At 53.3% G+C, this 27203-nt stretch overlaps 2 protein-coding genes across 3 annotated transcripts in view; one reads left to right on the top strand and one right to left on the bottom strand.

The window, feature by feature from the left end:
* Positions 1 to 1628, top strand: part of Psmg4 (proteasome assembly chaperone 4) — a 4231-nt gene extending 2603 nt beyond the window's left edge. The window contains exon 3 of one of the 2 annotated variants that reach the window (XM_010622761.3): positions 1444 to 1628. In XM_010622761.3, the coding sequence (XP_010621063.1) occupies positions 1444 to 1565 (122 nt within the window). In that variant the 3' untranslated portion in view covers positions 1566 to 1628. The remainder of the gene's footprint in view (positions 1 to 1443) is intronic. The other variant, XM_010622762.3, reaches the window with a different exon arrangement.
* A 1504-nt stretch (positions 1629 to 3132) lies between these two features.
* Slc22a23 (solute carrier family 22 member 23) overlaps positions 3133 to 27203 on the bottom strand; it is a 145949-nt gene continuing 121878 nt past the window's right edge. Inside the window, exons 7-13 of the mRNA XM_010623060.2 lie at positions 25010 to 25137; positions 20424 to 20526; positions 18332 to 18564; positions 16736 to 16768; positions 16602 to 16625; positions 15717 to 15840; positions 3133 to 6406 (exon numbers count right to left, since the gene is read on the bottom strand). Coding sequence (XP_010621362.1) covers positions 6049 to 6406; positions 15717 to 15840; positions 16602 to 16625; positions 16736 to 16768; positions 18332 to 18564; positions 20424 to 20526; positions 25010 to 25137 — 1003 coding nt within the window. The 3' untranslated portion in view covers positions 3133 to 6048. The remainder of the gene's footprint in view (positions 6407 to 15716; positions 15841 to 16601; positions 16626 to 16735; positions 16769 to 18331; positions 18565 to 20423; positions 20527 to 25009; positions 25138 to 27203) is intronic.

Genomic DNA, 27203 nt, shown 5'->3' with positions numbered 1-27203 from the left:
GTCCCCAGTCTCCCTCCCCTCAGAGTTCAAGAAAGGCACCTGGAGACCACCCTGTCCCTGCTTCAACCTTTCTCTGCTTCCGAGCCACTTGCTGTGTGTGCTTTGGCTGTGAAGGGGCAATGTAGACAGTTCGGGGGGGGGCCCACGCCTGGCAGACCAAAGCTGGTCTCCAGTGAACCCAGCAGGAAGGGGCAGGAGTTGGCTAGGGAGCCTCGAGCAATAGGCCTGAGGGCAGCCTCAGGACAGTGCTCAGCTGCAGCCTGGCCACAGAGGGAGGACCAGTGCGATCTCTGGCCTAAGGCGGCCCAAGCCGAGCCCTATGTCCAGGGTCTGGGGCTGCGTGCAGCTCAGATGGGGCAGGGGCTGCGGTGATTCCCCGAAGTTCCTTCTTCTCTGCCTGGAGGGTGGGTGGCTGATGCAGTGGAAGCAGCGCCACTGAGCGGGTGTGACCAGTCAGGGCTCCCAGGTCTGCCAGGCCGCACTTGCATTGGGATTCTTGTTGCCCCAGTGCCCCAGGCTCCCCTCGCGTGCCTCAGTGAGGTGGAGATGTGCTGGGGCCCATCCTCCCCTATCCTCCCCTATCCTCCCGTAGAGTCAGGCAGTGAGATAATGCCCACTGTTTCCCCTTCCTAACTTAGCACGAAGACTTGGAACTTGGGTGGGGTGGGGCCCTCTGAAAGTGCTCTGCTCCTGCCAGCCCTGTGCCTGGTTCCGCATGGACTGGGTGCTGGCCAGGCACCCAGCTGCTCCTGTACCCAGCTGGTGACACATCCTGAGGATACCTCGGTGGGCACAGGGTGGGCCTGGAGCTGCAGGTGGCCACCCAGGATGCTCAGGGCATGGCAAGGTGAAGGTGAGGACCCTGGCACAGCTCGGTCAGCCCCAACCCAGCATGGGCTTGCTGCCTGCTCTCCAGGGACCATGTGTCTTCCCGATTTGGGGCTGTGCACCTCTGCTTGGTGTTTGCAGTTGGACCAATGTAGTTGTAGTTTGTTCTGTTGAAAGGGGATAAAGATCACCTTTGGTGCCAGGAAGTCACACACGTGCACAGTATACATGTGCACACACATGTACACAAATGTGAAGATGTACGTGTGAATGCACAGAAATGTAGAATTACCTTGAGAAGGGAAGTAGAATTAGTAGAGGGAGCTGGTACTCAAAGAGAACTTTAACATCACCTGTGCTGTAAAGAAGCTAAAGCCCTGTGTAGAGCAGAGGTTCTAGAACATCAGGGGTGGGGCCCCTGGAAGGCTTGTTAACACTGGCTGCTGGCTGCACCCCCATTCCTCTGGTGCAAGGGGTGCATGGGGCCTGAGGAGTTGCCAAAGGGGCTGCTCTCCCTAAACCCCACGCTCCCTGAGTGTCCCCCAGAGCCAGGCGGGCAGGGAGTCTGGAGCCTGTGGGCTTGGCTCATGGAAGCCTCATTGTGTGCTCTTTCAGCCAGGAAGACCAACAAGCAGGTGTTCGTCAGCTATAATCTTCAAAACACAGACAGTAACTTTGCCCTGCTCATAGAAAACAGGATCAAGGAAGAAATGGAGGCTTTTCCGGAGAAGTTCTGAGTGGCGCAAGGGAGAATATAAATTGACATTGAAATAAATGTTTTTATTTGGTCATCAGGCTGTGTTCCTATTTTATTTTTATCAGGTTAAGCTCTCACCAATGTGGGCCAGAAAGGCTCAGATTGAGGGGCCTGGAAGGAGAAAAACAAGGGGGCAGGAAAGGCTTTCTTGTTGACCACTCAGTGACATGGGAAAGGTGTGAAAATGGATTTGTTGGGATTAACAGGTAGTATCCAATAGCCCAAATTTAAATCAGGCAGGACTCTGTTACTTTTACATCCCCAGTTAAGAGTTAAGGTTAGTAATGTACTTTAGGTTAGCATGGCTTAGGTTTGTGGATGTGTCCCTAGGCTTCTGTCTGCCCTGAGTTGATGTGTTCATCTTCTCACTTCAGCAATCCCTTCCCAGAGCACTTTCTTTTTGCTGTGTTGCTTCTAAATCTTTCCCCTGGGGTCTTTCCAGCATGTTCTCTCTAAACTCTTCCCCTGGGTACTTCACTTTTTTGGGCCCACTTGAGACTGTTTACTAGCTATGTGGTCAGGTTTCTAGCTTCTTTGGGCTCTGTTTTCTCATCTACAAGATGGGACTGATTCTTACATTGTTGGGTTATTGCTGGGATTAACATGTAGAAAGGTTTGCCCTGGGAATTTATATTTCAACTGTAGTCTTACTGCCTTCATTTTTATGGATACAGATGCCTCAGGTCCCACTTGCTTTTCTAGTTATTATCTCCTCTTCCCTTGTCTTCTTTTTTCCTATGCCCAAGTATCTGCCTTTTTCTGTCTACCTCTTGAGTTCCATTCCTGGCCTTTCCCCAGGGCCCCAGCTGGTCCAGGGCCCAGGCTCTGGTGGGGTTGCAAAGTCCCTGGATGATTCTGTGAGCAGGAAGGTTGGGCACCACTGGCAAAGGCTCTGTAAACTTTGGCGTGATCTTTTTTTTGGGGGGGTGGTTCTTTTGTTCTTAGAGGTGGCTCATTAGGGCACAGTCATCATTTCTCTATTGAGCCAGCCAAGGTTGGTGATGCTGGCCAAAAGTCAGGGCCTTCAGAGGAGTGTGTCTGGGGTCCCAGGTGCCACCCTCTGCTGCAGAAATCCCCGCCGACCTCAGCAGCCTCAGCCTGTGTTACTGTGGCTCAGAAAGCACCATGGGCACCTTGTAGGACTAGAATAGTAAGTGACACAAAATCAGGGCTATGGAGAGAAGAGTTTGGTATAAATACTTTATTAAAGAAATATTGTTTTCTTGTTAAAAAATACTACATTAGAGAAGAGTTTTGGGTTATCAGTCTTTCCTCGCAGAATCACAGTTTAAGATATTCATTTCTTGACCTCTCGGAACCCTCAGGCCACGGATTACCAGAGCATAATGAGAGAAAAAAATTCCTCCTCAGAATACTGAACTCTCAGGTGGTCCGAGAGGCACTGGATAAACAGTTTCTGCTGAATCCCATCTCTGTGTCTGACTGCCTTTAAAACTAGGGCTCTGGGACAGAGGCCCCCCCCAACCCCCCACCCCAGCCCAGCAAAGATGCAGTACAGAGTTGTGGAAAGTAGGGATGCAGCGAAGTCTGAATCAACAGGGAGGTTTTTTATTACTTGTTGCAGTGATAGTGAAATGCCCTTCGTTGGATGCCATCAGGTGAGGTAGGGAAGACATTCCAGAGGAAATCTGTTCATGGGGCAACATTTTTATTTCTGTACATTTACATACGAATTTTCCCCAGAGGTACAACAGAGGCGACACCATGCAGACACATAGCTGTGCACGACAGTTCAGAACTCAGTGTGAGCTTGTGCTATGAACGAATACGGCCACAGGGACCTCGGCGCAGGCAGTCACATAGTTCCTGGGTTCAAGCCCCACGCTGCTGGCTGCAGGAAGGACAGAGGTAGGGACGCATCCCTCACTAGACAACACACCGCTGCTTCTCAACACACACAATACATTACAGTGAGGTGGTGTCCTCCGAAACAAGGAGACGGCTGACACTGGGCCCCCAGCCCACCCTCCACCCTGGGGCTGGGCGAGGTGATGGTCACATGGTCACAAGAGTCCAATGGCACTTCCAGTTCAGGGGTTTCTGTTTGGCTCTAGGAAGTGGTTGTGTTTGAGCTGCTTCCTCTACCAGGTCTGTTCTGCACTCTGTGGCCGAACCAACTTACCAGTCCTGTCCTCCAGTTGGAAGCAGTTAGGGTCTTAGAAAACGAACACACTTAAGACTTTCTCGCCTATTTGCATTGGATGCTAATTAGGATATCTGATGAGAATTATTATTGACTTCCGGAAAAGAACAGAAAGAAGAAATATTCAGTCCCATCTCAGGTATTCACATTTGTGCATAACTTTTATCAAAAAGGTGGGTACAGGTGGTGGGGGGAGGATGGTGGGGAGTCCAGGCCTGGGGATGGGCGGGCCTCTTGGCCGGCGGGACTGGGACTCCGGCAGCTGGTGCTGGAGGTGGGGCTGAGGCAGTGCGTCAGCTCTGGGGGAGCTGCTGCCTCTCCCCTGGCACCCGTCCAGGCTCTGCCCCAGGGAGGCCTTCCCACTGCCGCCGCGCTTCATCCAGAGGTTCAGGGACCCTCTGCTGCCAGCAGGGCCCTGCAGCAGGTCAGCCTCACCCATACTGTCCTGAGCCCACACCTCAAAGCTGTGTCTCCTCTGGTCACGATGGCTCGGCCCTGACTGCTGAAGCGGGGAGCTCTGCAGCCCCAAGGTTCCTAGCCTCTCCCCTGAGGTGGAGAGCAGTGACCCTGCCCTCCTAGTGGTTTCAGCAGCACGCAGCAGCTTCCAGGCTCCTTAAAGGCTGCATGGCCTCTAGACTGCTCACGGCTCCTGCAGTGTCCCAACCCATCCTTATCAGGGTTTGTTGCCAGGGGACCAGGCAGCCGGTACCCTGGAAAGGGGGAAAGGTATTTCACAAGTTTGGCACGCGAAGGCTGCACAGAGCTAAAGAAAGGCCTTTGGAAGGGTGACTCAGACTAACAGGAAACATGGAACGAGAGTAGAGACAGCAAGGAGCAGGTTGGCCGGGCAGGCAGCAGGCTCCGGGATGTCTGTGCCGGATTCGGAGGGGAACACGGGGTGGAAGCAACCCGCTCCGGCCCTTTCCACTAGCTAGTGACTGTCTCAGGAAGCTGAGCTCAGGATGACTTCGCTAGAAGAAGGCAGCACAGGGCTGTGCACATGGCTGGGGGCGGGCAGCAGTGGCTCTAGCGGGAAAACGGGAGAACAGGGACCAAGTGGCTGCAGCTCTGCCTACCTAGGGAACGGTGGGGAGAAGGCGGAGGCTGGCTTCTCAGCAGCCCAGGCGGCATCCTGAGTGTCCTCTGCAGACGCCAGCCAGAAGGAAACCTTCCAACCGCCCGGTGAGGGGAGGCGAACGACGAGAACCTTGCAGCTGGGCGGCGGCGCTGAGCTTGGGTGAGTTATTGCTTCTCTTGGTTCACCCTGCTGCGGCCCCTCGGACCCTCCCGCCTGTGCCCCACCTCCACGGTGGGAAGGAAGACATAGGTGGACCCGGCCTCCAAGGGTGCTGGGCACGAGGGGCGGCAGGAGCTGGAGTCTGGGTGTGTGCTTGAGATGTGGGAACCGCGCCGGGAGGGCAGGGCCTCGCTCCCGGGATCTGCCTTAGCTGTCCTTGTCAGTTATGTTCCTAGTGTTTCAGTTCAGAAAATAGCCATGGTTTCAAGTAGTGCCGGCAATAAATGGGACTGGAAAGGGGAGTTTTTCTGCTGGACCTGAATCTGGGGAGGATGTTTAATAAAAACGCATGAGTCCCAGACCTCAGCGTCCCCGCTAGCTTTGCCGCAGTGAAGCAGGCCTGGTGCCAGAGAGCCGGCGGCTCGTTGCTGATCAGTTAGGGTTTCCCTCAAGAGCTTTCAGCATCAAGTACAGAGGATGACCCTGAAGCGAGACTACGCTGGTTCTGCTCGTGTCTGGGAGCCCTTTCCCCCAGCACACGGGGTGGAAACTCTTACCTTACACATGGAAAGGGAGAAACAAACTCTAAAAAACACACACAGCCCGTAGCAAAGACCGAATTTGTGTGCATTCAGGCTTGCGAGGCCCACGTGAATGTCACGCTGTCCACGGAGCCGCGTGTCCCCAGGGCGGAGACGCCCGCAGCGTCGGCCACTCACGAGGTCCTGGGGTGATGTCGGGGCGGCCTGCCTCACTCGCTGGCCAAGGCCAGTGTTTCCACTTCATGATCAGTGAGAGGAGAGGGGATAAAGTGCTTTTGGTAAAAATGACCAAAATAAATATAAACATTTAAGGGCAGAAGAGCGAGTCTGCGAAGGGTTATTTCCGAAGAGTCTGCTCCTCCACCCCATTCCTTGGACTTCCGTGGAGACAATTCCCCCACACCGGCCCAGAGCTTCGCGGCGCAGCTGGACTCTGACCGCCAGGCGTCCGCCCGGCTGGGAGCCCTGCCTGTGCCCGCAGCCCGGCGCCCGCGGGGGCTCGAGGGACGGCGGCCCGGGGCTACATGGACTTCATGCCGTTGGCCGTGGCGCCCTCAGGCAGCCCGTCGCTGGTGGTGGCCACGTCGTGCAGGCCCGAGTAGTCCTTGAGCTCAGCGTTGGTGAGCAGGAGCGGCTGCTCCCCCTTCTTGTGTGGCAGCAGCGGCTGCCGCGTGTAATGCTCCCCGTTGGAGATGTTCTCGGGCAGGTTCTGGTCTCTGCTCTCGGGCAGCAGGAGGATGCAGATGATGCAGATGAGCGTGCAGCAGGCGAAGATGATGTGGTGCAGAAAGTAGCCCTTCTGGTTGTGCAGCTCGATGATGGGCGCCGTCAGCATGCCGAAGCCCGCGCTGGCCAGCACCAGCCCCAGCCCACCGCACCTGCAAGGGTAGGCAGAGCACAGCTTTAGCGGGGGCGGGGGCCACGTGAGGCCACGCCCCAGGCCCTCAGCGTAGGCGGGGCCTTTGGAAAGAGGCCCAAGTCATTGCCCGTGGTCGCGTGGTTGCGTGGTCGGGGTGCCCTTAGGGAAAGGGAGGCCCTGAGCCAGCTTTTCCGCTCTGCCCTGCCACGAGCTCGCCTGCCCCACCACGGGACCCTGCAGAGTTCCCAGCAACAAGGGGTCCTCACTGGGCACTACCCTCCCTGGAGTGGACAAACCTTTGTTCTTCATGTACTACCCAGTCCGTGGCATTCAGTAAAGCTGCTGGAGATGGGCGGATGCCAGGGAGGCTCCGCCCCTGCGGTGGCCCCTCCCCCTGACACCACATCCCATAGATGCCCCCAACCACTGTCAGTCACCAGGGCCCCACCTGGTTCAGCAACTGCTTTTATCAACTCTAAAATTTAAGCTTAATTAATTAATTAGACATGAGCTTAATTTAGAATCCTACTGCAAATGAAGCAACACCAACCCCCCCATTTATTTGGCATAAAAAACTAAAGTGTTATTAAATTGTGCTATGCCCCCAAGGCTTTATAAAAGGAACTGGTGGATGACCAAACGTTAAAGATTGACTCTACAAGAGGCCTTCTCTTCGTCATAATTGGAGACTGATGATATCTGTTCTCTAAGGACAGTGACTTCCTCAACGAGCTGTCGTCCTGTGTGCCGCCATGGCCCAGCTCAGGATTACCTCAGAATGGCCTGGAAACAAGGCCACGCTTCCCTCACTGAGAGGAGCTCGCTCTGGCCCTCTGCTCACAGAGCAGGAGCCCAGGAAGGTTTGGGCGGGAGGAGCAGACACACAACGCTCACAAGTCCCCTCCCCAGGCTGTAGTGGAGAAGCTGTGCACTTCTGGCTACGGTGGGAATGGGGTGCTCCGATGTCAGGCCAGGCCAGAGTGGGCTTTCCTGGCCTCCCTGAGGCCAGCAGCTGATGGTGCTCTTGTCTCCAAGGGGTGGAAAATTGTGTGTCCAGCCCCAGAGCAGTGGGCAGAGATGGGCACTGCAGTTAGTTTACGGAAGAACTTTCTAACTGCTGCTTGAGGCTTATGCACTGCCCTGTGAAGGGACCTCTGTCTCTGGACATTGAGGCGAAGGGGCTGAGAGAAGGTCCCCGCAGAGGACAGGAAGGGGGCATGCTCTGCCAGCTACTGACTTTGAGGTTCTCTTGGCTGGCACAGCAGGTGGCTCTTAACTCACAAAATCACTATTACAAGGCCAACATACCACATGTTTGTCTATATGCTAGCTACAAACTACCTGACTATGAAATTAAAAAGCCTAGAAATAAATAACAAAAGACAAGCAAGACTTGCCCAGTGAAACTACAAAGCACTGCTGAGAGAATTCAAATAAGACAAAAGTAAATGGAGAGACATTCCACGTTCATGGGCTGGTAGACACAACACTGACGATGTCATTTCTTCCCAAGCTCATGTGCAGGTTCAGCACAAATCCTATGAAAATCCCAGCTGATTTCCTCCTCCCCCTCCTTCTTTTAAGAAGATGAAGGGTCTGGGGACTTAGCTCAGAGGCACCACACCTTCCTGGGAAGCTCAAGGTCCTGAATTTGATCTCCAGTGCTGAAATAAGATGATTTGATCCTAAAATCTATATGGGAATACAAAGGATCCAGAGTAGCCAAAAGCAAGTTTTGAAAAGAACAAAATGGAAGAGTTCCCTTCCAATTCAAAATGGGCTCTGAAGCGGCACTAATTAGAGCAATGCCGTGCTGCTGTATCAATAGATCAATGGAACAGAATCAGGGTTTTGGAAATAAACCTTTACACTTCGGGCTGACTTTTGCCAAAAGCAAATTCAGTGGGGGAAAGGGTGGTTCTTTCAACAAGAAGTGCCCATAATGCGATAATCACATGCTTCACATCATATCAAAAAGGGAACTCAGAATGAATCATACACAAGAGCTAAAATCACAGCACTTCTATAAGACAAAGTAAGAGAAAAATCTGTGTGACCTCGAGTCAGGTGGAGCTCTTAGCTATGACCCCCAGTGCAGGATCCAGAAAATAAAAAGTTGGTTAACTGGACTTCATCGAAATCAAAATCACCTACCCTTCAGAGGACACATGCCTCAGAAAGGGAGAAGACAGGCCCTGGATGGGGAGAAAACATTTGCAAAGCAAATAACTGATAAAGGAGGTGTATCCAGAATATATAATGAGCTCTAAATAAAGAAGAAGACAATTTAAAAATGGGCAAAAGACAGACTTTGCTCCAGAGAAACTGTATGAACCACAGATGTTCAGCAAGACACAGAGAGGAGCACGACGTTATTAGTCATTTGAAAAATGCACATTAACACCACAATGCCAGCACTGCACACCTTCTTGGAAGACCGTAGTGAGAGAACGAATAGCGTAGTGAGCAGACTGGAGAAGCCGGACAGTCACACAGCCTCATATATTTGAACTGCTAGCAGCCACTTGGGAAAGCGATCGGTAGTTTCTTAAAAGGCTGAACATAGATTTTTATGTAATCAGCATTTCCACATGTGAAACAAATGGAAAACAAGTACCCATAAAAAGCTGCGATGCAAATGCTTGTGGCAGCATTGTTGCTAATAGCCCAACCCTGCATGCACAGATGCGCACTGGCTGGTGAAGGGCAGACGCAAGGCTGCACTTCAGACCTGGCAGAAAGGAGTCATCCGTGAAGAGGAGCAGGCCTGAATGCATGCTGCATGCAGGGGATTTTAGAAATGCACGGAGGTTCTGTCTGATCCCTTTGATAGGAATGCTAGGAAGGGCCGATCAGAGACAGAGAGGATAAGCGATTGCTAGTCCTGGGGTGAGGACAGAGACTGAATGCAAAGGGCACAAAGGGCCGGTGGAGGGGATAAAATATCACACAGTCGGATTGTGGTCATAGATGTCCTGCATTTACCCGTCCTGAACTTGAGTTTTAAATGCATGAATGTGAGGTGTGTCATTCCACCCCAGTGGCACTGCTGTGCAGGTGGGTCTCCCGTGCGAGTCTTGTGTTCTGTTCAGGCAGCCCCAAGGCCCCCTTTTCCTTCCCAAGCACCCAGAGACTGTGCGCACTGCACTCTCCATGGCTGCTGAGGCTGCCAGGCAGGATCTGTACTCTGCTCTGCCCTGGTCCCTACCTGGTTCTCACAGACCTCCCCGAGGGAACAGCCTGGGGCTATGTCGGGCCCAGATCTCTGTCCCTGCTCCCACAGCACCCCCAGGACTCCCCAGTGTCACCCCAGGACACTTGCAGTGCCTGTCTGTGAGTCTCTGATTGGCTGTAGGGGTTTTCAAGGGCGAAATCCCAGGTGGCTCAGTCTCCCGTCCCAGCCTCAGTGCAGCCACAGCCGAGACCAGGTGTCACTCACACTGTGGTCAGGTTGTGGAGGTGCTCCAGAGACTGCTTCCCACCTCCCAGCGTCCCCTGTCATGCCTGAGTCTGGGCTGGGCTTGACGCCAAGGTGCAAGTCAGTCACTTTTAACATGAAGCACAGCCTGGAGTGAGAAGTCCCTTCCTGACTGGCCTTGGAGCAGACCTGTTAGCTGCCTTCAGTAAGCAGCCCTGTTGTCCACGTCCACGTGGCAAGGACCACAGTGGCCCCAGCCAGAGCCGTCTAGCGGCTGAGTCCCTCTGCCCACACCCCATGGACACCTGGTCCTGCCTATGGCTGCTGAGTCATCCCACAGGCACCATGGTGTGGAAGTCGCACCATCGAGCTGTTGACCCTTTGAGGATGCAAATAAGAAGATGCAGTACTTTTGGGGGTATCTCCCAGATGCCGGCCCCATTTCCAGACAGAAGGTCCAGGATCGTGTGCTTCTTCCTGTCAGTATTTGCCCACATGCCGGGCGGGCATCCTTCCTCATCTGGGGACCTGCAAGGGCACGGATTGTTTTCCGTAGCATCAGCGGGCACACACTGTACGTAATAAGCATTGGATGCTCGGGCTCACACTGGCTTCCTAGGTGGGAAATTAGGGTCACCCAAGGAGATGGCACAGGTTAAATATAGGCGACCACAACCAAGAGCAGTGAGGTCAGTCCGTTTGTCGGGTGAGTAATACGCACACCTACTACTGGCTCTCTGTACTTCTGATAAATCGGGGCCTTTCAGGAAGCTGCAGGGCAGTGGGAGGGATGTAATCGGAAGCCAGGGATAAAGTTCCACTGGGCCCTTGAGACCAGCTCGACACCTTTTTCTGTGAAGCCTCCCTCACTTCCACCTGCCCTTCCTGGCACCAAGTGTGAACTGCACCCCTGCCACACCGGAAGGTGGAGTGTAGACCCCCCGAGAGGCCGGATGCCAGGAAGTATGAGTGTGTATAGTGTGTCAGTAAACCATGGCAAGTGAAATATGTTATCGTGGCTCATTTGAAAAACGCTATGCATGTCTGTGTGTGCACATGGTGTGCGATACACATTTGTAAGCTTGTGGAACATGGGGCACAGTCACAGATGTGTAACAAAGTTTCAGCCAGCGGTGAAAGCAGCAGTTGCATATCTCTGTGTCCCCTTTCTGTCACACGAGTGACCTAGACCATCAGGCCTGTGTCGCAGAACTCTAGGATGTCCCTGCAACATTGAAATTGTCTAATGATGCACTTCACAGAACATATCCTGTTGGTAAGGAATGTGTGACTATATTTTTATCCCCCCATACACACACACACACACATACACACATGTATGTATGTATATTTGTTTGGTTTTCTATCAAAGATTCCAAGCTGGGCACACCATTCCAACACTCAAGGAAGCTGAGGCAGGAGTATTGCAAATTTGAGCCCACGGCAGTCAATTTAGACCCTGTCTCAAGATTAACAAACAAATAAGGCTAGGGCTGAGTGTACCTAGTACAAAGGCCTTGAGCTCAATCTCCAGTAAAAAAAAAAAGGGGGATTCCTTGAAGTCATGGAGTATTAGGGACAGTTTTAATGGACATCGGTATACCATTTTTGGCTTGTTTTTTCCTCCGGTGGAATCCCTAGTGGGGTACGGACATGCTTGGTTTTAAGTTGCCCAGTTAAAACGCTAGCAAAAGGCAGACCTTGGCTAGGCATTTTCTGCTGTTCTGCAGGTGGGCGCTAGAGGGCAGCCTGTGTCCGTGTTTCCACAGCAGAGCAGTAATTTGCTTTTACAGATAGAAGAGAACCCGGAGGAAGGCCTCCTTGCTTGTGCTTTAGGAGCACAATTTGACTGTACCGAGCAAGTGTCTTTATTTTGCTAGTAATAATACCTGTGCATCTTTAAGGACAGAAATACACAGGAAGACTTGGAAGTAGCGAGCTTGAGTTAAGAACGGCAGAATCTTCAGACTACTGTTAAAAACATGAGCATTACCATTTTGCATTTTTTGTTTTGTTTTGTTTTTTGAGACAGGGTCTCACTGTGTAGTTGAAACTGACCTGGAACTCACTATGTAGCCCAGGCTGGTCTCAAACTCACAGCGATCCTCCTGCCTCAGCCTCCCAAGTGCTGGGATTACAGGTGTGTGCCACCACGCCCAGCTATCATTTTGCATTTTAATACATGAAACAAGCCTCTCATTTTTTTTTCACTTCCTCTTTTACAGTTCTTGTCTTCACTGCGTATTTGCGACACGAGGATGAACACACATTTGCAACAGTTGTTAGAGGAATGTAGCTGCCCAGCATCCGGGCAGGAACAGCCACACAAACTGTCCCAGGTCAGTTTCTCCTAGGCATGCTTGGTGTCGCTGGGGTCTGGCTTCAGGACCCCCTGAGCACCAGACTCCACAGACGCTCGAGTCCCTTAGAGGAAATGGCATGGGATTTACATGGAACCTGTGCACACCTTCCTGGTAGACTTTAAATCTCAGATTATTTACAGTGCCCAAGGAAATACATACTGTGCAAGTAGTTGTTATACTTATTGTTTAGGAAATAATGGCCCAAAGAAGGTCCCTGCATGTTCGGAACAAATGCTTTATCCCCAAACATTTCCTGTCTGCGGTCAGTGGAATCTGGGTGGAGAAGCAGGAACCTGAGCAGGAACCCTCCTGTCATTCTTCACCACTAACCAGGCCGGTGTCACCTGAAGGCAGAGACAACAGGCTGGCTGGTGACTGGCTCGAGGCCCCGGGGTCTGGCCCAGCTGAGACTGAAGTCTTGGACGCAGCACACTGGCTCCCCTTCCTCCCACCCCGTCTCTGTGCTGACCGTCACAGGTGCTGTGGGCGTTGGCTCCCGGCTGGACAGTGGACAGTGGTCCATCACGGAAGAGCCACCAGCCGCATGCAGACCAGCCTTGGACCCCTGGTCACTTCCACCCACGGCCAGGGAGAGATGGGGCTTCAGATGCGGTTCTTTCCCAGGCCGACTTGAGCTGCGTGTCTGACAGTGAGCACCACCTGGACAGAGCCCAGATGGCAGTGGCGGGGAGCCCCGTCACCCCAGACTGGACGCTGCCCCAGAAGAAGATGCAACTCGTGCTGCTTAGCCTCTGTCATCTTCTGGGCAGTGGGTTTTAAAAGCACATGTGCAGAAAACCGTCTAACTTGGCATGTGTGTTCATTCAATCTTGGCAGTTTCGCTTTGCTTTGCTTTGTCTTTTGAGTCAGGGTCTCACTATGTAGTTCAGGCTGGCCTCAAACACAGCCTCTGGGGTGCTGGGATTGCAGATGTGCCCCACCACACCCCCCTGACAGATTCGAGAATTTTCTTTTTTTTTTGGCAGTATGGTGATGGAGCTCAGGGCCTCACATCTGCTAAGCCAGCCCTCAAACCCCCACACCCCGACCCTCTGGCATCCTAATCTCTGTTTCTGCTCTTTTTTTGTTGTTGTTGTTTTGAGACAAGGTCTCACTATGTAGTTGAGACTGACCTGGAACTCACTACGTAGCCTAGGCTGGTCTTGAACTCGCAGTGATCCTCCTGCCTCAGTCTCGCTAGTGCTGGGATCACAGGTGTGCGCCACCATGCCTGGCTGCTTCTGCTCTTTTTTGTTTGTTTGTTTTTTGGTGCCGGGGATTGAACTCGGGCCCTTGTGCTTGCGAGGCAGGTGCCAGAACCACTGAGCTAAATCCCCAGCCCTGTTACTATTCTTGCTAGGAAGGTTTGTTGTTAGTACTGTGCTATGGAAAAAGGCAAGTTCTGCACTCAGAGGAAGCCTGTGGGCCCCGCACTGGTCACCCTCCCTGGCCTTAGACTTAGCTGGCAGAGTGGGGGCTGGGAGGAAAGCACATGCCCACCCCAGGTGCCACACCGGCTGTGGGAGAGAAGAGGGTGAGATACATCGGAACACTGACCTCCTCCAGCCTGGCAGGGGACCCTCTGGACTCTGCCCTTTCATTCTGGGTCCCATATTTTTTCTAGTTGGTCATCTTGGGACACACTTGTTGCATTCCTATCCTGAAATAGTCTTTCCAAGTTTGCATCAAAGAGGAATAGGATATTTTGTTTCCTTCTTTCTAGTTTACTAAGCAAAATCTAACAGTAGATAAGGGGGTGCCCGACTACCAGAGTCGCATGCTACCTCCCTGGCCCCGAGCGATGCACAGGGGCTCATAGAGGCTGCCAGAGTCCAGATGGGAACCTGGAACATCTGGCCATGGACTTGGCTTTATTGAGAGAGTTGCCTCTGCCAGATTCTTTTATAAAGGAAGAAGTTCTCCCAGGTGACAGACACAGAGGGCCCCAGACAAGCTCCTGCCACCTCCTTCTGGTGGCCCTCGGCACAGGATGAGGACAGACTAGGGGCCCTGGATTGTTCTTTTCTTAAATTTATGATACCCCAGCATTTTCTTTCAGGAACCGAGTCCATCAGGCTGGACTTGGATTGTAAAGATGCAAGAGGATGAACTGAATCCAGACCCTGTGCAAGATCCGCAGTCAGCCTGACTCCAGGAATGTGGGGAGGAAGAGAGCCGGGAACCTGCCTGCCACTGGCTCCCAGCCCCGCGTTGTTGAAGGTGCCTTCCTCACTGCCCTGACTGCTGGGCTTCGGCTCCCAGCCCAGTAGGGACCGATCCTTATGCAGCACGTGCATTGGCAATGCTAACCAGCTCTCAGTGTGCTGCAGTCAAGCCCTGCTTTTCAGTAGGGCACCGAAAGAAGCACAGGCTAAATATCTCTTCTCCAAAATGCCTGGGATCAGAAGTGTTCTGCATCATGGATTCGTTTCAGACATCATGAGATATCTTGTGGACAGGACCCAGTCTGAGCACAAAATTCATTTACATCTACATTGTTGTGCAGGCCCTGAAGGTCATTCTTAATACTTTTGTTCATGAAAAAGCTTCATGCTGTAGGCTTGTCCACCGTGGAGTCACGTGGCAAGAAAAGTTTTGGATTTGGGAGCATGTTCAATTTTATATTTTTCAGATTGGGAATGTTCAACCTGCCATCAGGGAAATGGTGTGACTACAGTTAGGTAACAAATGCTTTTTTAAGTAACTTAGTTTTCATTATGCTGTCATCTTCAGCACATTAAACGGTGTGTATCATCCCAGCTCTACACCTGGGAGTGCCCCAGCAAGAGGAGAGCTCCTTTTGCGATTTAAAAGCAGCTGAGCACAGGATAACACTACCTTTCTTTCTTTTTTTCTTTTTGGTGCCAGGGATCAAACTTAGAACCTTGTGCTTGTGAGGCAGGCAGCAGAACTTCTGAGGGGTTAACAACACCTTTCAGGAGGGCGGGGTCTCAGGACAACCCTCCCGGGGCCTGGGGTATTGTGTCACTGACCAGGTACAGGATCTGGCTCAATAAATGCTCTTAGCTAGGTCAGCCGTATAACTCACTGGCCCTCTCTGACAGCTTCCTTTGGATTAGTGACATGACTTCTCAGGCCAATAAATGACAGATCCTCCCTACTTCCTTCTTAATTATTTTTGAGACAGAGCTCTCCCTGGTTTGCTTAGTCTTTGAACTTTGGGATCCTCCTGCCTCCGTCTCCAGGTAGCTAGGATTACAGGTGCCTGCCACTGTGCCCGGCTTCCTTTTTCCTTTTGAAGTAGTCTTGTTACTGAGGTCTCTTAGAAGATTTAAGAGCTCTGATTTCAGCTGCAGTGTGGGCTGTGAGTGGCAGTGTGGAATCTCCTCCCTTCTGGTTACTGCCATGTTTGTTTCCTCTACCCAGAAGACCCTCCTGCTCCCTGTTTCAGTGGCTGCTGCCTGGATAGGAGCCCAGCTCAAGATTCCACCTGGCCATGCGGCAGGGAGCTGTGCTGCTCAGAGCCCTGGTTCGGAAGCCAGGGGGGCAGAGCTGGTGTGGGTTCCCGCAGGCACCCTGTCACCCACCTTATCACCGTGGGGGTGATCTCTGCACAGAAGAACACGCTGAGGCTCCCGACAGCGTGGGAGGCGAACATGCCCACGATGGAGAAGGAGATGGAGAACTTGTCCTTCACACTGTCGCTCATCCCTGGAGGGCATGAGAAGGGATGTAAGGCGAAGGGAGGAGGAGACCAGGAGGGGAGGACCTGGGCCCTACCCCACCCCGGGAGCGCAGAGAGGAGCTGGAGCCCCAGCAAGGCCGGCTCCCTTGGTCCTCTGAGCCCCAAGCCTGCCCAGACACCTATGCCGGTGGCAGAGCCCAGGAGGGCACGATGGCCTCTCCACGTGTCCTCAGGGACCAGGGAGCCTCAACGATTTCAGCCTCAGGCGTGCGCAGCCAGATCCAGGATGCCTTAGTGAAAAATGCACATAACCGAAACGTGATTTCCCAGGCCTGGCAGGAGAGTGCATGGCAGCCCAGCGCCTGACTGTGGCTCTGGAGGCTGGGTGCACAGGTGGCGTCTGGTGCATGCACTTGGGGGCCACACAGCCGGGCCCAGGTACTACCCCAGGGCTGCACGGAGGGAACAGGCTCAGGCGGGGCCGGGCGCGTGCAGCAGCCGAAGGAGGTGCAGCCCGGTGGCGCTGCTGTCCCAGAGCAGAGAGCAGTGAGCTTGAGAGAGCCCCAAGGGGACAATGGCTTCCCCATAGCGCAGCCAGCCAAGCCCAGCACCCCGGGGCTCCGATCCCCACCCCCCCCTCTGTCCTGAGACCCCTGCTCTGGGCAGGGCCAGGGCCTGCACTGACTGCAGGGACAGGTGGCATTAGTGCCAAGCTGCACAGAACCGGGCAACACGAGTGCCCTCTTGCGTGGCGGGGGGCAGAGAATACAGATGTATGGTGTCCAACCTACGGCCAACTTCAGCTGCAGTTCTTGGAGGGCAAAGGGGAGAAGAGAGGAAACGAAAACCAGTTGGTGATTCTTTCTGCAAGGTCCCATGAGGCCGTAAGAGAAGAGGCTGTGCAGGTGTGCAGGGACTCACCTGAGTCTGGGTGCTGGCTGTATTTTCCAATCACTGGGCAGTGGGATGGCGGCACCGGGGCACGAGGATGCAAGAGGGAGAGAAAGAGAAGGTGAGTTGGTCATGGGTGTGGCAGCGCGGGTCTGCCTGGCCTGTTGCTGAGCAAGATCCTTGAGTGTCTAGGTTGGTGTCAGCGACCTGAACACCAAAGCCACACTGGACTGAACAAAAAGCTCTTTGTGAAGAAGAGAGGTGGAAGCCTGGCTGGCCTTGGAGCCAGGGAGACACCACAGCCCTTCAGTGCAGATCCCTGAGTTCTGCTCCTCGCTCCCCCTGCCTTTGCCCAGAGTTCCCTGCTATTCCTGCTCTGGGCCAAGAAGGGTACCTGTGACTCCCCAGGGGCTCAGGGCTCCTTGGAAGGACAGCTAGTGCCACAGGGAGACAGATATCCCTGGTCCATGTCCACAACTTGTTCCAGCTGCAAATTAGTCTGCCTCCTGGCAGGCAGCAGATGGCCAGGAATTGGCCCGAGCTGGAAAAATGGCTCCCGGGTTGAAGTAGCTCACGGCCATCTGTCTGCGTGCGGTTATTCTGGTGTGCACGCAAGGCCAGGCGTGGGTCTGACTCAAGCAGCCAAGTCCTTTCACCTGCCATCGAAGGAGGCGTTTGTGGCACAGATTCCCCAGTGCCCAGGGCACGATGAGGAGCCCAGTGGTCACCTCGGGTGGCTGATTGCCATTTCCATACAAGAGGCAGCACATCTGGTGAGCAGCCACTCTGCACTTGCTGGAGCAGCCAGATGGATTCCTTAGCTTTGCCTTAGTTTATTTCTAATGTTTACTGAGAAATTCTTGGGTTGAAGGAGAAGATGCATAACTTGGGAAAATCTATGGAAAATCAGGACCCCATGCAAGATGTTAAAACAGAGGTTTCCCCCTAAAGTCACACAAAAGAAACACGTCATCTGTGGCATGTCATGTGATGAGTCCCATAGAAACAGTCTGCCCAGCAAGTCATAAAGTCACATCCAGCAGGACATTCTAAGCAGGGCCACAGAGCAGAGCGTGGGAGGGGGAAGAAAGCCTAGCACCCTTGGAGATGCTAATTTAAGCTCCATCTTTGCCAGAGCTGTTTCTTCAAGCTGTGAAATGTGGAATGCCCGCACAGGTCACAGCACACTTCTTAGCTCCTCTGCTGCAGTTTTAGACCTCGCCTGTCCACTGTTCTCCAGGTATTGGGAGGTGGTGGACACTTTAAAAGGTGAACCTTTGAGGGAGGAAGTTAGGCCAGTGGGGGCAGCCTGGAAGGGGACTGTGGGGCGCTGGCCCCTCCTCTCCCACTGTCCTTTGCATCTCAGCCACTATGAGGTAGGCACTTTCCTCTGCCACATGCTTCCACCATGACATGGGGCCTTGCCACAGGCCCCAAAGCAATGGACCAGCTGGCTGTGGACTGACCCCTCAAACACTGAGCCAAAGCCAACCTTTCCTCTTTCTAAGTCAGTCCCCCCTGATTGTTTGTTACCATGGCAGCCAGTGCACCTCCAAACCCGCTCCAGTGGTTCACCAGCCCCCGCACCCCCGCACCCTCTCACCGGTCCCTTCCCCTGTCACTCACGGTTGAGGAGCCCGAGCTGCAGGAGGGAGGCCAGGGCAGTGAGGATCATGAAGAGCAGCAGCCCCCCCCTGCGCCCCAGGAATCTGACCACCACGCACATGGCCAGGCAGGACGCCAGCGCGATGCTGGCCATGGTGTAGTAGTCGGCGTAGAAGTTCTCCAGCAGTGCCACCTTCACCTCGTGGCCCATCATGCTCCTTGCAAAGCAGTGGTGGATCCCGAACCCTGTCAGCCTGTGGGGGACACGGGGAGTGGGGAGTGGGCGGTGTGCACGCACCCCAGGGCTGCGACCCCTCCTGGGGACCGGCAGAGGGAGAAGCAACTGAGTGTGTAAGGAGAAGCATGCTGTCCCCATACACCGGCTACGGTGGAGTAAATCGCGAAGGAAGAGACTTCTCAGAAGCGTGCAGGCGGTCTCTTTCCGAAGAGCCAGTGTGTAACACGAGGCCCTTTCTGCGCATGAGCTCAGTGCAGGGCAGCAGTGTGGGAATGCCTTCATGCCCTCTTTCTAGAGGGTCCCGCTGGGCAGTGCAGCTGTTTGACACCTGCCTCCTCTTGGGGCACTCAGCATACTGGAAACCTGGGGACCATGCAGAGGGCTACTTTTCTACCCATGTCTGCCACTGCTCAGCCATGACAACTGGGGGAAACGACAGCAGTCAGGCCGAGGAAGACATGAGGGCTACAGGAAGGTCTCAACTACCTGTGTCAGGAGACTCCTCCCCTCCCTAAGTGACACCCTGCTGGGAGGGAACGTCCCAGGTGGCAGATGGATGGCCATGCTGAAAAAAGGATGGAGACCAGGCCGAGGCTGCCCAGGGTGGCGGGTGAGTCGGGCTGTGACGGGCCCTCTGGGGTGTGGCAGGGTGTGACAGGTCTGCGGGCCCAGGAGAGCCCAGCCACACCACCAGCCCTTGGTTCCACCCCAGAGCTCAATCCAAGTGCTCTTTATCTGACCTCAACACCCTTACAAGGTGTTGAGGTCAGATATACTGACCCTTACAAGGGGAAGCCACTGGGGGCTTCTCCACCAGGCCCTAGCCCCCGCCAACCATTTACACCACAATGGAGCCAGCTCACTAAGTCTCCTGAGATCCTGCAGGGATCTCTGTGCTTCCTGGCCCACAGAGCCGTTTTGTTCTGAGAGAAATGAAGTACTCTGACCACAACAGGTGGAGTTAAAAATAACAAAGCCAGGAAGATGGGTTCCTTCTCCTCTCACAGGAATCACTAAACCGGAAATGCATCATCTTCTCCATGCCCGATTTTCTTTGTGACTCAAAATTAGAGAAACCCTTCTGTTCCCAATGGCACCGCCTTCCTGGCCAACACCTGCCTGAGAATGGACAGCAGCTAGATGACCGTGCCCAGGCCACACTGGGCAGGGGGTGGGCCGGTGGGCCCCAGGCCTGGCCGCAGCTGACGGTGGAAAGAGCAGAAGGTGCGTCTTTGCTCTCGTGTGGTTGGCAGTGAGACCTTTTGTATCCCACATAGATGAAACTGAATCTGGAACCACAACATCAAGAACTGGATAAAATAGATATGTTGACAGAAAAGTTGGGAGGAAATGGAGGCCCCGGTCCCGGGCCTCTCTCTACTGGAAGGCAGCCCTGAGACCTTTCACAAACAGGTGACCTCTGTCTCCGAATGAGGAGTCAGCCAGGAAAGGCAGGGTCACCAATCTGTGAGGTGAGACAGGAAGACCTTCCAGGTTCACACCGAGCTGGGGGAGGCAGCTACCACAAGCCCTGAGTGCAGGAGCTGGGCATGAGCAGCAGGGCAGGAGGCTCTGGGGGCATCTGGGCCCATGTTCGGGGTCAGGGGACTGAACACTCCCTGCAGCTGCCCTTGTGTGGGCACCTTGGAGCAGGCTGGGCTAAGGAGAAGGGCCTGCCACTGCCTTTGCCTGCCAAGGCACTGGGGAGCCATGCAGGACATGGGGGTTCTTGGCAGTGGACATCTGCGAGCCCTGGCCCCTCTGACCACAGACAGTAGCTCCGGTGGGCAGTGCCACCCTTCCCTGCCCTCTCACAGCTATCCTGGGAGGAGGCCCCGCCCTGCATGCCATGGCCACAGGTGCCCCAGGACTCACGAGTTCACACACAGGACCACGATGTTCTTCCACAGGTTTCGGGTTCCCACGACCTTCACGATGCACACCTTCTTGGGCCTCCGGGACAGCTCCTTCTCCAGCTCTGCGAGAGATAGACAGTGAGCTGGGGCCTGGGAGAGCTGTCCCTTCCCTGGCAGCCAGGAACTAGGCTTTCAGGACTCACAAGACCCTTACTTCACTGCTCAGGTTCCCCTGTGGAGCCTGGGCGGGCGCCAGAGTGTACAGCCAGTGAGTTTCCATCACAAACCCTTGCTACGGAACCAGGAAGCCTGCACACAAATAAACACAGTGTGGCCTTGTGTCCCCGTGCCCGAGAGCCGCACTCAGAGGTGGGATTCTAGGCTCCCAGGGCCTAGAGGCGACAAGCAGCAGAATCACACGTGTCTGGGGCTCCCTGGGCTCAGAGAGCAGCAGGCGCTGTGCCGGTGCTGACCGGGACAGCAGCTACTTCTGTCCACATCCTGGGAACACGTAGGTCTTTGAATACATGTGACGACATGCATATGCAGTTGTGTACACATGAACAAGAATGTGTTTCAGCAAACAGCCTGGGGCTGGGCACTAGCTCAGTGGTAGAACAAGTGCTTAGCACACATGAGGCCCTGGGTTCCATCCCCAGCACAAAGCCTGTCATCGCCGAACAACACAGATGATGTTCAGCAGAGAGGGCAGCGTTGGGCTACACAGCTCTGAGACAGAGGTGTCCTCAGGAGCCCCAGCGCCGTGGCACTAGGCCAGGAGTTCATGGGTGTCCTGGAGCCCCTGTGGCAGCCTGACCGAATGCTCAGACAAGGAGCAGCCTGCCCTGCACTGTGGCAGCAGTGTCCTCCCTGCTTGGCCCCCTGGGCTCTCTGTGCCAGCGGCATATATCCTCACAGGGTCCGAGGTAACACGGAGCCCACAGACCTCAGCACTGTCCAGGCCGGGAAACAGGGCAGACCGAGAGACCAAGAGGCTATCCCAGACCAGAGGCCCAGGGACAGGGAGGTGACCTGCGTCCTGGGTGGGATCCTGAGCAGGTCACCAGTGGGAAACCAGAGACTCCCAAGAGCACTGGAGTTTGGTTGACAGTGGTTCTACTACGGTTCACTCCCGCCAAATGTGGCTGGTAACATCAGGGCACTGAGTTTGGAGCTGTCTTGGCAACTTTCCTGTATGACATTATCCCCAGATAAGAAATGTATTATAAATAAGAAATGTCCATGGAAATGGAGGACCCTCAAGGCTTGGAGGCTTATGCAGCCCACCCTCCATGCCTGGAGGATTTGGATTCTGGCCTTCACCAGGCAGGGTTCTAGAATATTTGGAAAAGTGGCGTCCATATTGAACAGGTGCAGACTTCATCTTGTCGCGATTTCCTAAGCTGTAGAGTGTGCCGACCTTCTACACACTGTCACACTGTGTCGGGTCTAGCACATTGTCTAGGAAAGACCCAAGCACACAGGGGTGTGTGAAGCTTCTGTGCAGACACAACCCCGTTCATGCAAGGGCTCGAGGTCAGCAGGAGTCGGGGGTCCTGAAACCGATGCTCCCCTCTGTCAGGGTGAAGGCTGCTGCCTCAGAGGGGGACCTCTACTCCTAGGGTGTGCAGCCCTGCAACATTACCCAGGGGCCCCACAATGCTACTTCCCAGGGCCATGTCCACTCTGGGATGGGACACGTGCCAACCCCTTGTCCTGTCTCATCCATTGCAAACTTCATTCCTTACAGTCTGAAGAAGAAATATGTGACTTAAAAATAGGGGTTGAAGAATTTATTTAAACAAGTTTTTGGACTTGCATCATCACATGGGGTAAAAGGGAGAGAAAAGCCTTTCCTCTGTCAGAGGGATGCCAGTAACCTTCCTTCTGTGCAGAGGCCAGAGGCCAGAGCAGCTGGGACTCCACCATCTGTCCCCAACCCGCTCAGCTCCCCCGGTCCCCTGCCTGGTCTCTGCCCCTCAGCAAAAACAGGCTCACCTGACTCACAGACACATTTTCTGAAGAGTAAAACAGTGAGCACACTCATCAGAGTCATCTTGTGACAGGGCTGGTGGATCCAGTCAGGGAGTTGTTGTTAGGTGTTTGTGTCACCACGTGCACGCCCTAGACTGTCCTCCACAAACCCAGACTGTGTAGGGGCCTCAGGCGACCAAGAGATGTGGAAAACACAATGGATGAGGCTGCTGTTTTATAGCCAGCCCCATTTCTAATGAGGAGGGCATTTCTGAAACAACAGTCCAAGTGTAATAGCCTGAATGTGAAACGAGAAACACAATCATTTATTGTCAAGTGCCACGCACCGTGCGTAACTGCACGAGTTCACACTTTCACATGACTGGCAGTGAAGTGGGCGTGTTGTCCCAGCTTCACTGTGGACACGTGGGCAGTGTGTCTCACGGTGACAATATGATGGCTGCGATGTTAGAGAACTTTCTGCACCATTGAGATCTGATGGGACCACTACTGTGCATGTGCCCATCACTACCCAGGTGCTATGTGGTGGCGTGTGGCTGTGTTTTTAAAGAGCTTGGGGATGTGATCAGCAGATAGCCTTAGCTCCAGCCATCTGGCATCCCTCATTGGAAATCCCCTGGAATGGCCACACTTTCTTAGCAGGCCAACCTTCCAAGAAGGAAACAAATGTAAATGACCACTAGCGCCTTCACCTAAGCTTAACGTTGTTGCTTTCTTTAATGTGGCGCACACTTCACTGCGAATGGTTATCGTAGTGCATGGAATACAGTGTTAAGGCGGCAGCAATCACATTAGGGCCTGAATTATTTTCTTAAGTAGCATTAAGTCCTGGAGCCCAGTCTAAGAATTGACTGTAGTCCACAGAAGTAACCACATTATTCTAAGTGGAATTAAGTTAACCTTTCTGGGGCTATTGATATTTTTGTCAGGGACTCTGCTCCTCTCATCACTGTCCTCTCAGATGACATAAAGCTTCTGCAGCACTGTGTGCGTCCTTTGGGGACAGAAGTCTAGAGGCCCTGCGTTCCAAGGAGTATTAGCCGACCCGAGGCCCTGTGAGATTGCTGGGTCCCAGAGGCGTTCCTGTATCTTTAGTTATCCAATGGAAACAGGGACTTTTCCAAACTCCTCACAAGTGGAAGTAAAGGCACTTAATGTAACACTCATTTCTTTCCATGGGTATCTCCCAGGGCTCCCTCCTTTCTCAGAGCAGCTAACTGAAGCCACTCACACTGGATGTCCTGGGTTCAAGTTCTAGCTCAACTACTCAGTAGCCATGTGACCTCTGTCTGGCATGAGCACTCAGGCTCCACGTGCCTCAGTTTCCACATGTGCAAATGGGGATCATCATAGCATCTCACCAGAGGATGGCTGTAGAGAAATAGGTTAATTCATGGAAAGCATTTAGGATTAAATGTCAGTTAATATTTGCAAATCATGTAGAAACAGGCTGCCACATCAGCACCACAGCCATCTTGTTTATCACCAGTGCCTGGGGATGAAAGGGACAGGCCCCTGGAGGGAGCAGCACTTAATGGCCTGGAAGCTGGGACTCTAACCTGGGCTGTGCTGAAGTGTGTGGTGGGGTCTGGTGAGCTCCTAAGTGGGTGCCTGGTGAGAAGGTGGCTGGGTACCATGGGCTTCAGATCGGGTCTCTCCATGTCCCTTCCCCCGCCTGCTCAAGTCCCTTCTTCCTGGAGCTTGCAGCCGGGCCACCCAGCTTTTCTGACCAGTCACTTGCCACCCCCTCGGCTCTGCCAGTGTTTCCCCCTGACTGAGAGAGAGGCCCTAGGCCCCTGTTCCTGTGCTCCTGGGAGCAGGGCTTGTCCAGCTTCCTTCTCCGTTCTAGAGCAGTGCCTGACACACAGCAGGTGGAGAGGAAGCATCTGTTAAATGAGTCAATGTACGGTCGGCACAAGGACTTCTGATCCCAGAGGAGATTGCACACCCCCTCAGTAGAGGCCTGTGGATCATTCTTGGAAACTTTACAACAACTTTGGACACCAGGCCTGCAGGTCAGGCAGCTCCCAGGGTTAACAGATCTGGACATTGCTCGCACGGGAACCGCTTCTGTGCTCATTACAGATCCAAGTCCTCGGGGCTCACTTCAGATCTCGGGGTGCTGGTGAGGGACCCAGGAGTCTGGACGTGGCACCTCCTCATTGTCACTTAAGGATCCCCAGCTTGGAACCCTGCCTCAATTGTGGCAATGCCCGATTCCCAAGAAATCTACAGATCTGAAGTGCCACACAGAAACACCTCACTTTTCCAGGTCTTCCACTGCCCAGCAAATAGGTCATGGCTGGAAATAGACACCGGCTGGTCACACTTGGGAAAAGAGGGGCTGTGAAGGTCGTTCACACCTGAGCAGGGCTCCGGCAGGGCCCCAGCCTCACAGCCAGCACCCGGTGAAGACCAGCTGTGTGCGAGGCTCAGACCCTGCCTCCGGCTTGGAAGAACAGTGAGTGTAGATCGCGATTATGAAAGAAACCAGCACTCAGGAAGCAGAGAGAATTTCAGTTCAGCCTCATTCCTGGACACCAGGGCCATGGCTGTCCATTCTGACCGGTTGCTTGCATGGGAGCTGAACAGCCAGCGGCAGGTACTCACCTGGCATCACGCCCTTGATGTCGCTCTCTGGGCTTATGCAGTTCTTCTGTGTGAAGTGCAGGATCAGCTTCTTCGCGGCCTCAAACTGCTGAGTCGCCATCAGCCACCGGAGGGACTCCGGGAAAACCCTGCAGGGACACACAAGGGATCACTGTGTCTTCCGGCTCAGGGCTGAGGGTGAGCCCCCACCCATGGACCACACACTCGCCAGCCGGGTCAGGGGAGCTGAAACACCCAGCTCCCTCCATCCAAGAAGGTGTGAGAAGCGAGACTGGAGAAATGCGGCTTGTATGAACAGCATTCTAGCAACCGTGGCAAGGACTCTGCGCACAGCTTTCAAACCAACCATGGCTTGTTTCTTAAAGATATTTTCTTGGTGCTGGGGATGGGCCCCAGGGCCTGTGCACACTAGGAAGGTGCCGTACCCCTGGGCTGCACCCCAGCCCCCACAGAGGGTTTTCTACCGCTCCCCGTAGGCAGCTGTTTCTGCTGTGTCTTGTCACAAAACACAGATGTTAACAGGACGACGTTAAGTTTTGAAAATTACACATAAAATGATAGACCTGGGGTTATTTTCAGTCCTTCCACATCCCTCTCACACCTTCCTTTCAGAATCACTCCTACTTGCTGCCGAGTGTCACCGCACTCCGAGACGACGCCACAAATCATTATCAGCAACGGAATTTTTTGTTATTGTCGTTTTTTAAAGATGAAATCTGGCGAGGTGCTCCAGTAGGGGAAAAACAAACCTAACCTTTTATTGTGAATTTACCTGGTCAGTTTGTGCTCATGACAGTATTCATGAGAAAACCAAAGCGATCAAAGTGGCTATTCACAGCAGAGGGTCGCTCAGGTTCCCGCGAAAGTCCCAACAGGAATTTAGACTTGGAGGGTGAAATGGTCATGGTCATAGGCTAGGACTTGGAGGGGGACTGTGGCTCTGCACAAAACAGGGAGACTCCTGTGCCTGGGAGTGACAGAAGGGGTGCTCAGAGTGAAGGGTATCAGTCCGAGTGGCTCCCAGCCCTCAGCACCCAGCTCCCACTCGTTCTCTTTAGCTGTGTGGTACCTGGGAAGTCGCGAGGGGCACTGAGAAGAAGTGGCTGGCACTCCTGAGCCCTGCCTGGCCCGCCCAGCACCGTTTCATTAATTGAGTCCAATGGCTGGAAAAAGCATCAGCCGTCTCAGCCCACAAGTGGAAAGACACAGTAACATGTGCAAATTGTAGGCTCTGATTTTTCTCTTTCAATAATCTAAATTAATGTCTTACTGAGTTCTGTTAACATAACTCAAGCAAACAGAAACAGATTTAACCCATTAGTGTTACAGATATTTAAAATCTGGCTTTTAACTAATTAATTTTTTCTGGTACTGGGGACTAAACTCGGTACCACTGAGCTACATCCCTGGCCCAAAATGGCATTTTTAATTTCAATTTTTTATTAGTATGTTTGTGATGCATACATAGCAAATAAATTCCTTGTTGGAGAATTGGTGCATATAGATGTTGTATCAGATTTCTTCTTTGTAATGAAATAACCTAAAACTCCCTAAAAATTCTCATCTATATTTCTGTCTTTCTGATATATTTAAATTTAGTGTTGTTTTAAAATTTCTTGAGGTGGGTATATGGATTACTAATGTCCATTTTTAATATATATGTTTATATGACTTTAAAATTTCATGCAGCATTTTAGCTACATCTATGATTGATTCTAAACATTTCATGATTTCCACTGGAATTTTCCTTTCTTACTGGGAGAAATATATAATTGGACGGCACAGATTATTCTGCAGGTAGTTTTTGAAGTGTTAAAACATGGCATACAACACATGGTGGTTGTGTCTTTTTAAAATAACTGAACATTCTTTTCATCAAATGTTTATGGGCACTGCCCAGGACAAGGATGGGGTTCTGAAACATGAAGGCTGTGTGGGGGAAAAACAGGCCCAGAGCTGGGCTTGGGAGCAGAGGCCACGGCCCAGCTTCCATGCCTGGGCCAGGAGCTCCAGCCTGTGCTGGAAGGTGACAGACAGGAGGAGGCTCCGCTCCCTGGTAGGCCCAGGTCCCTCAGCAGGTCCCACTCCTCCACTGCCCCTCAGGCTGTGCCCTCAGGGTGGTGAGTCCTACAGAGAGGCCAGGAAGACATGGAGCTCTGACCCCTGGGTGGGGCGAGGGTGGGAACCACAGGCG

Source organism: Fukomys damarensis, unplaced genomic scaffold (assembly GCF_012274545.1).
Source record: "Fukomys damarensis isolate Sample0158 unplaced genomic scaffold, DMR_v1.0_HiC HiC_scaffold_10, whole genome shotgun sequence".
Lineage (NCBI taxonomy): Eukaryota > Metazoa > Chordata > Mammalia > Rodentia > Bathyergidae > Fukomys > Fukomys damarensis.
Note: the sequence above shows the minus strand (reverse complement) of the source record. Positions and strands in the feature narration are given on the sequence as shown.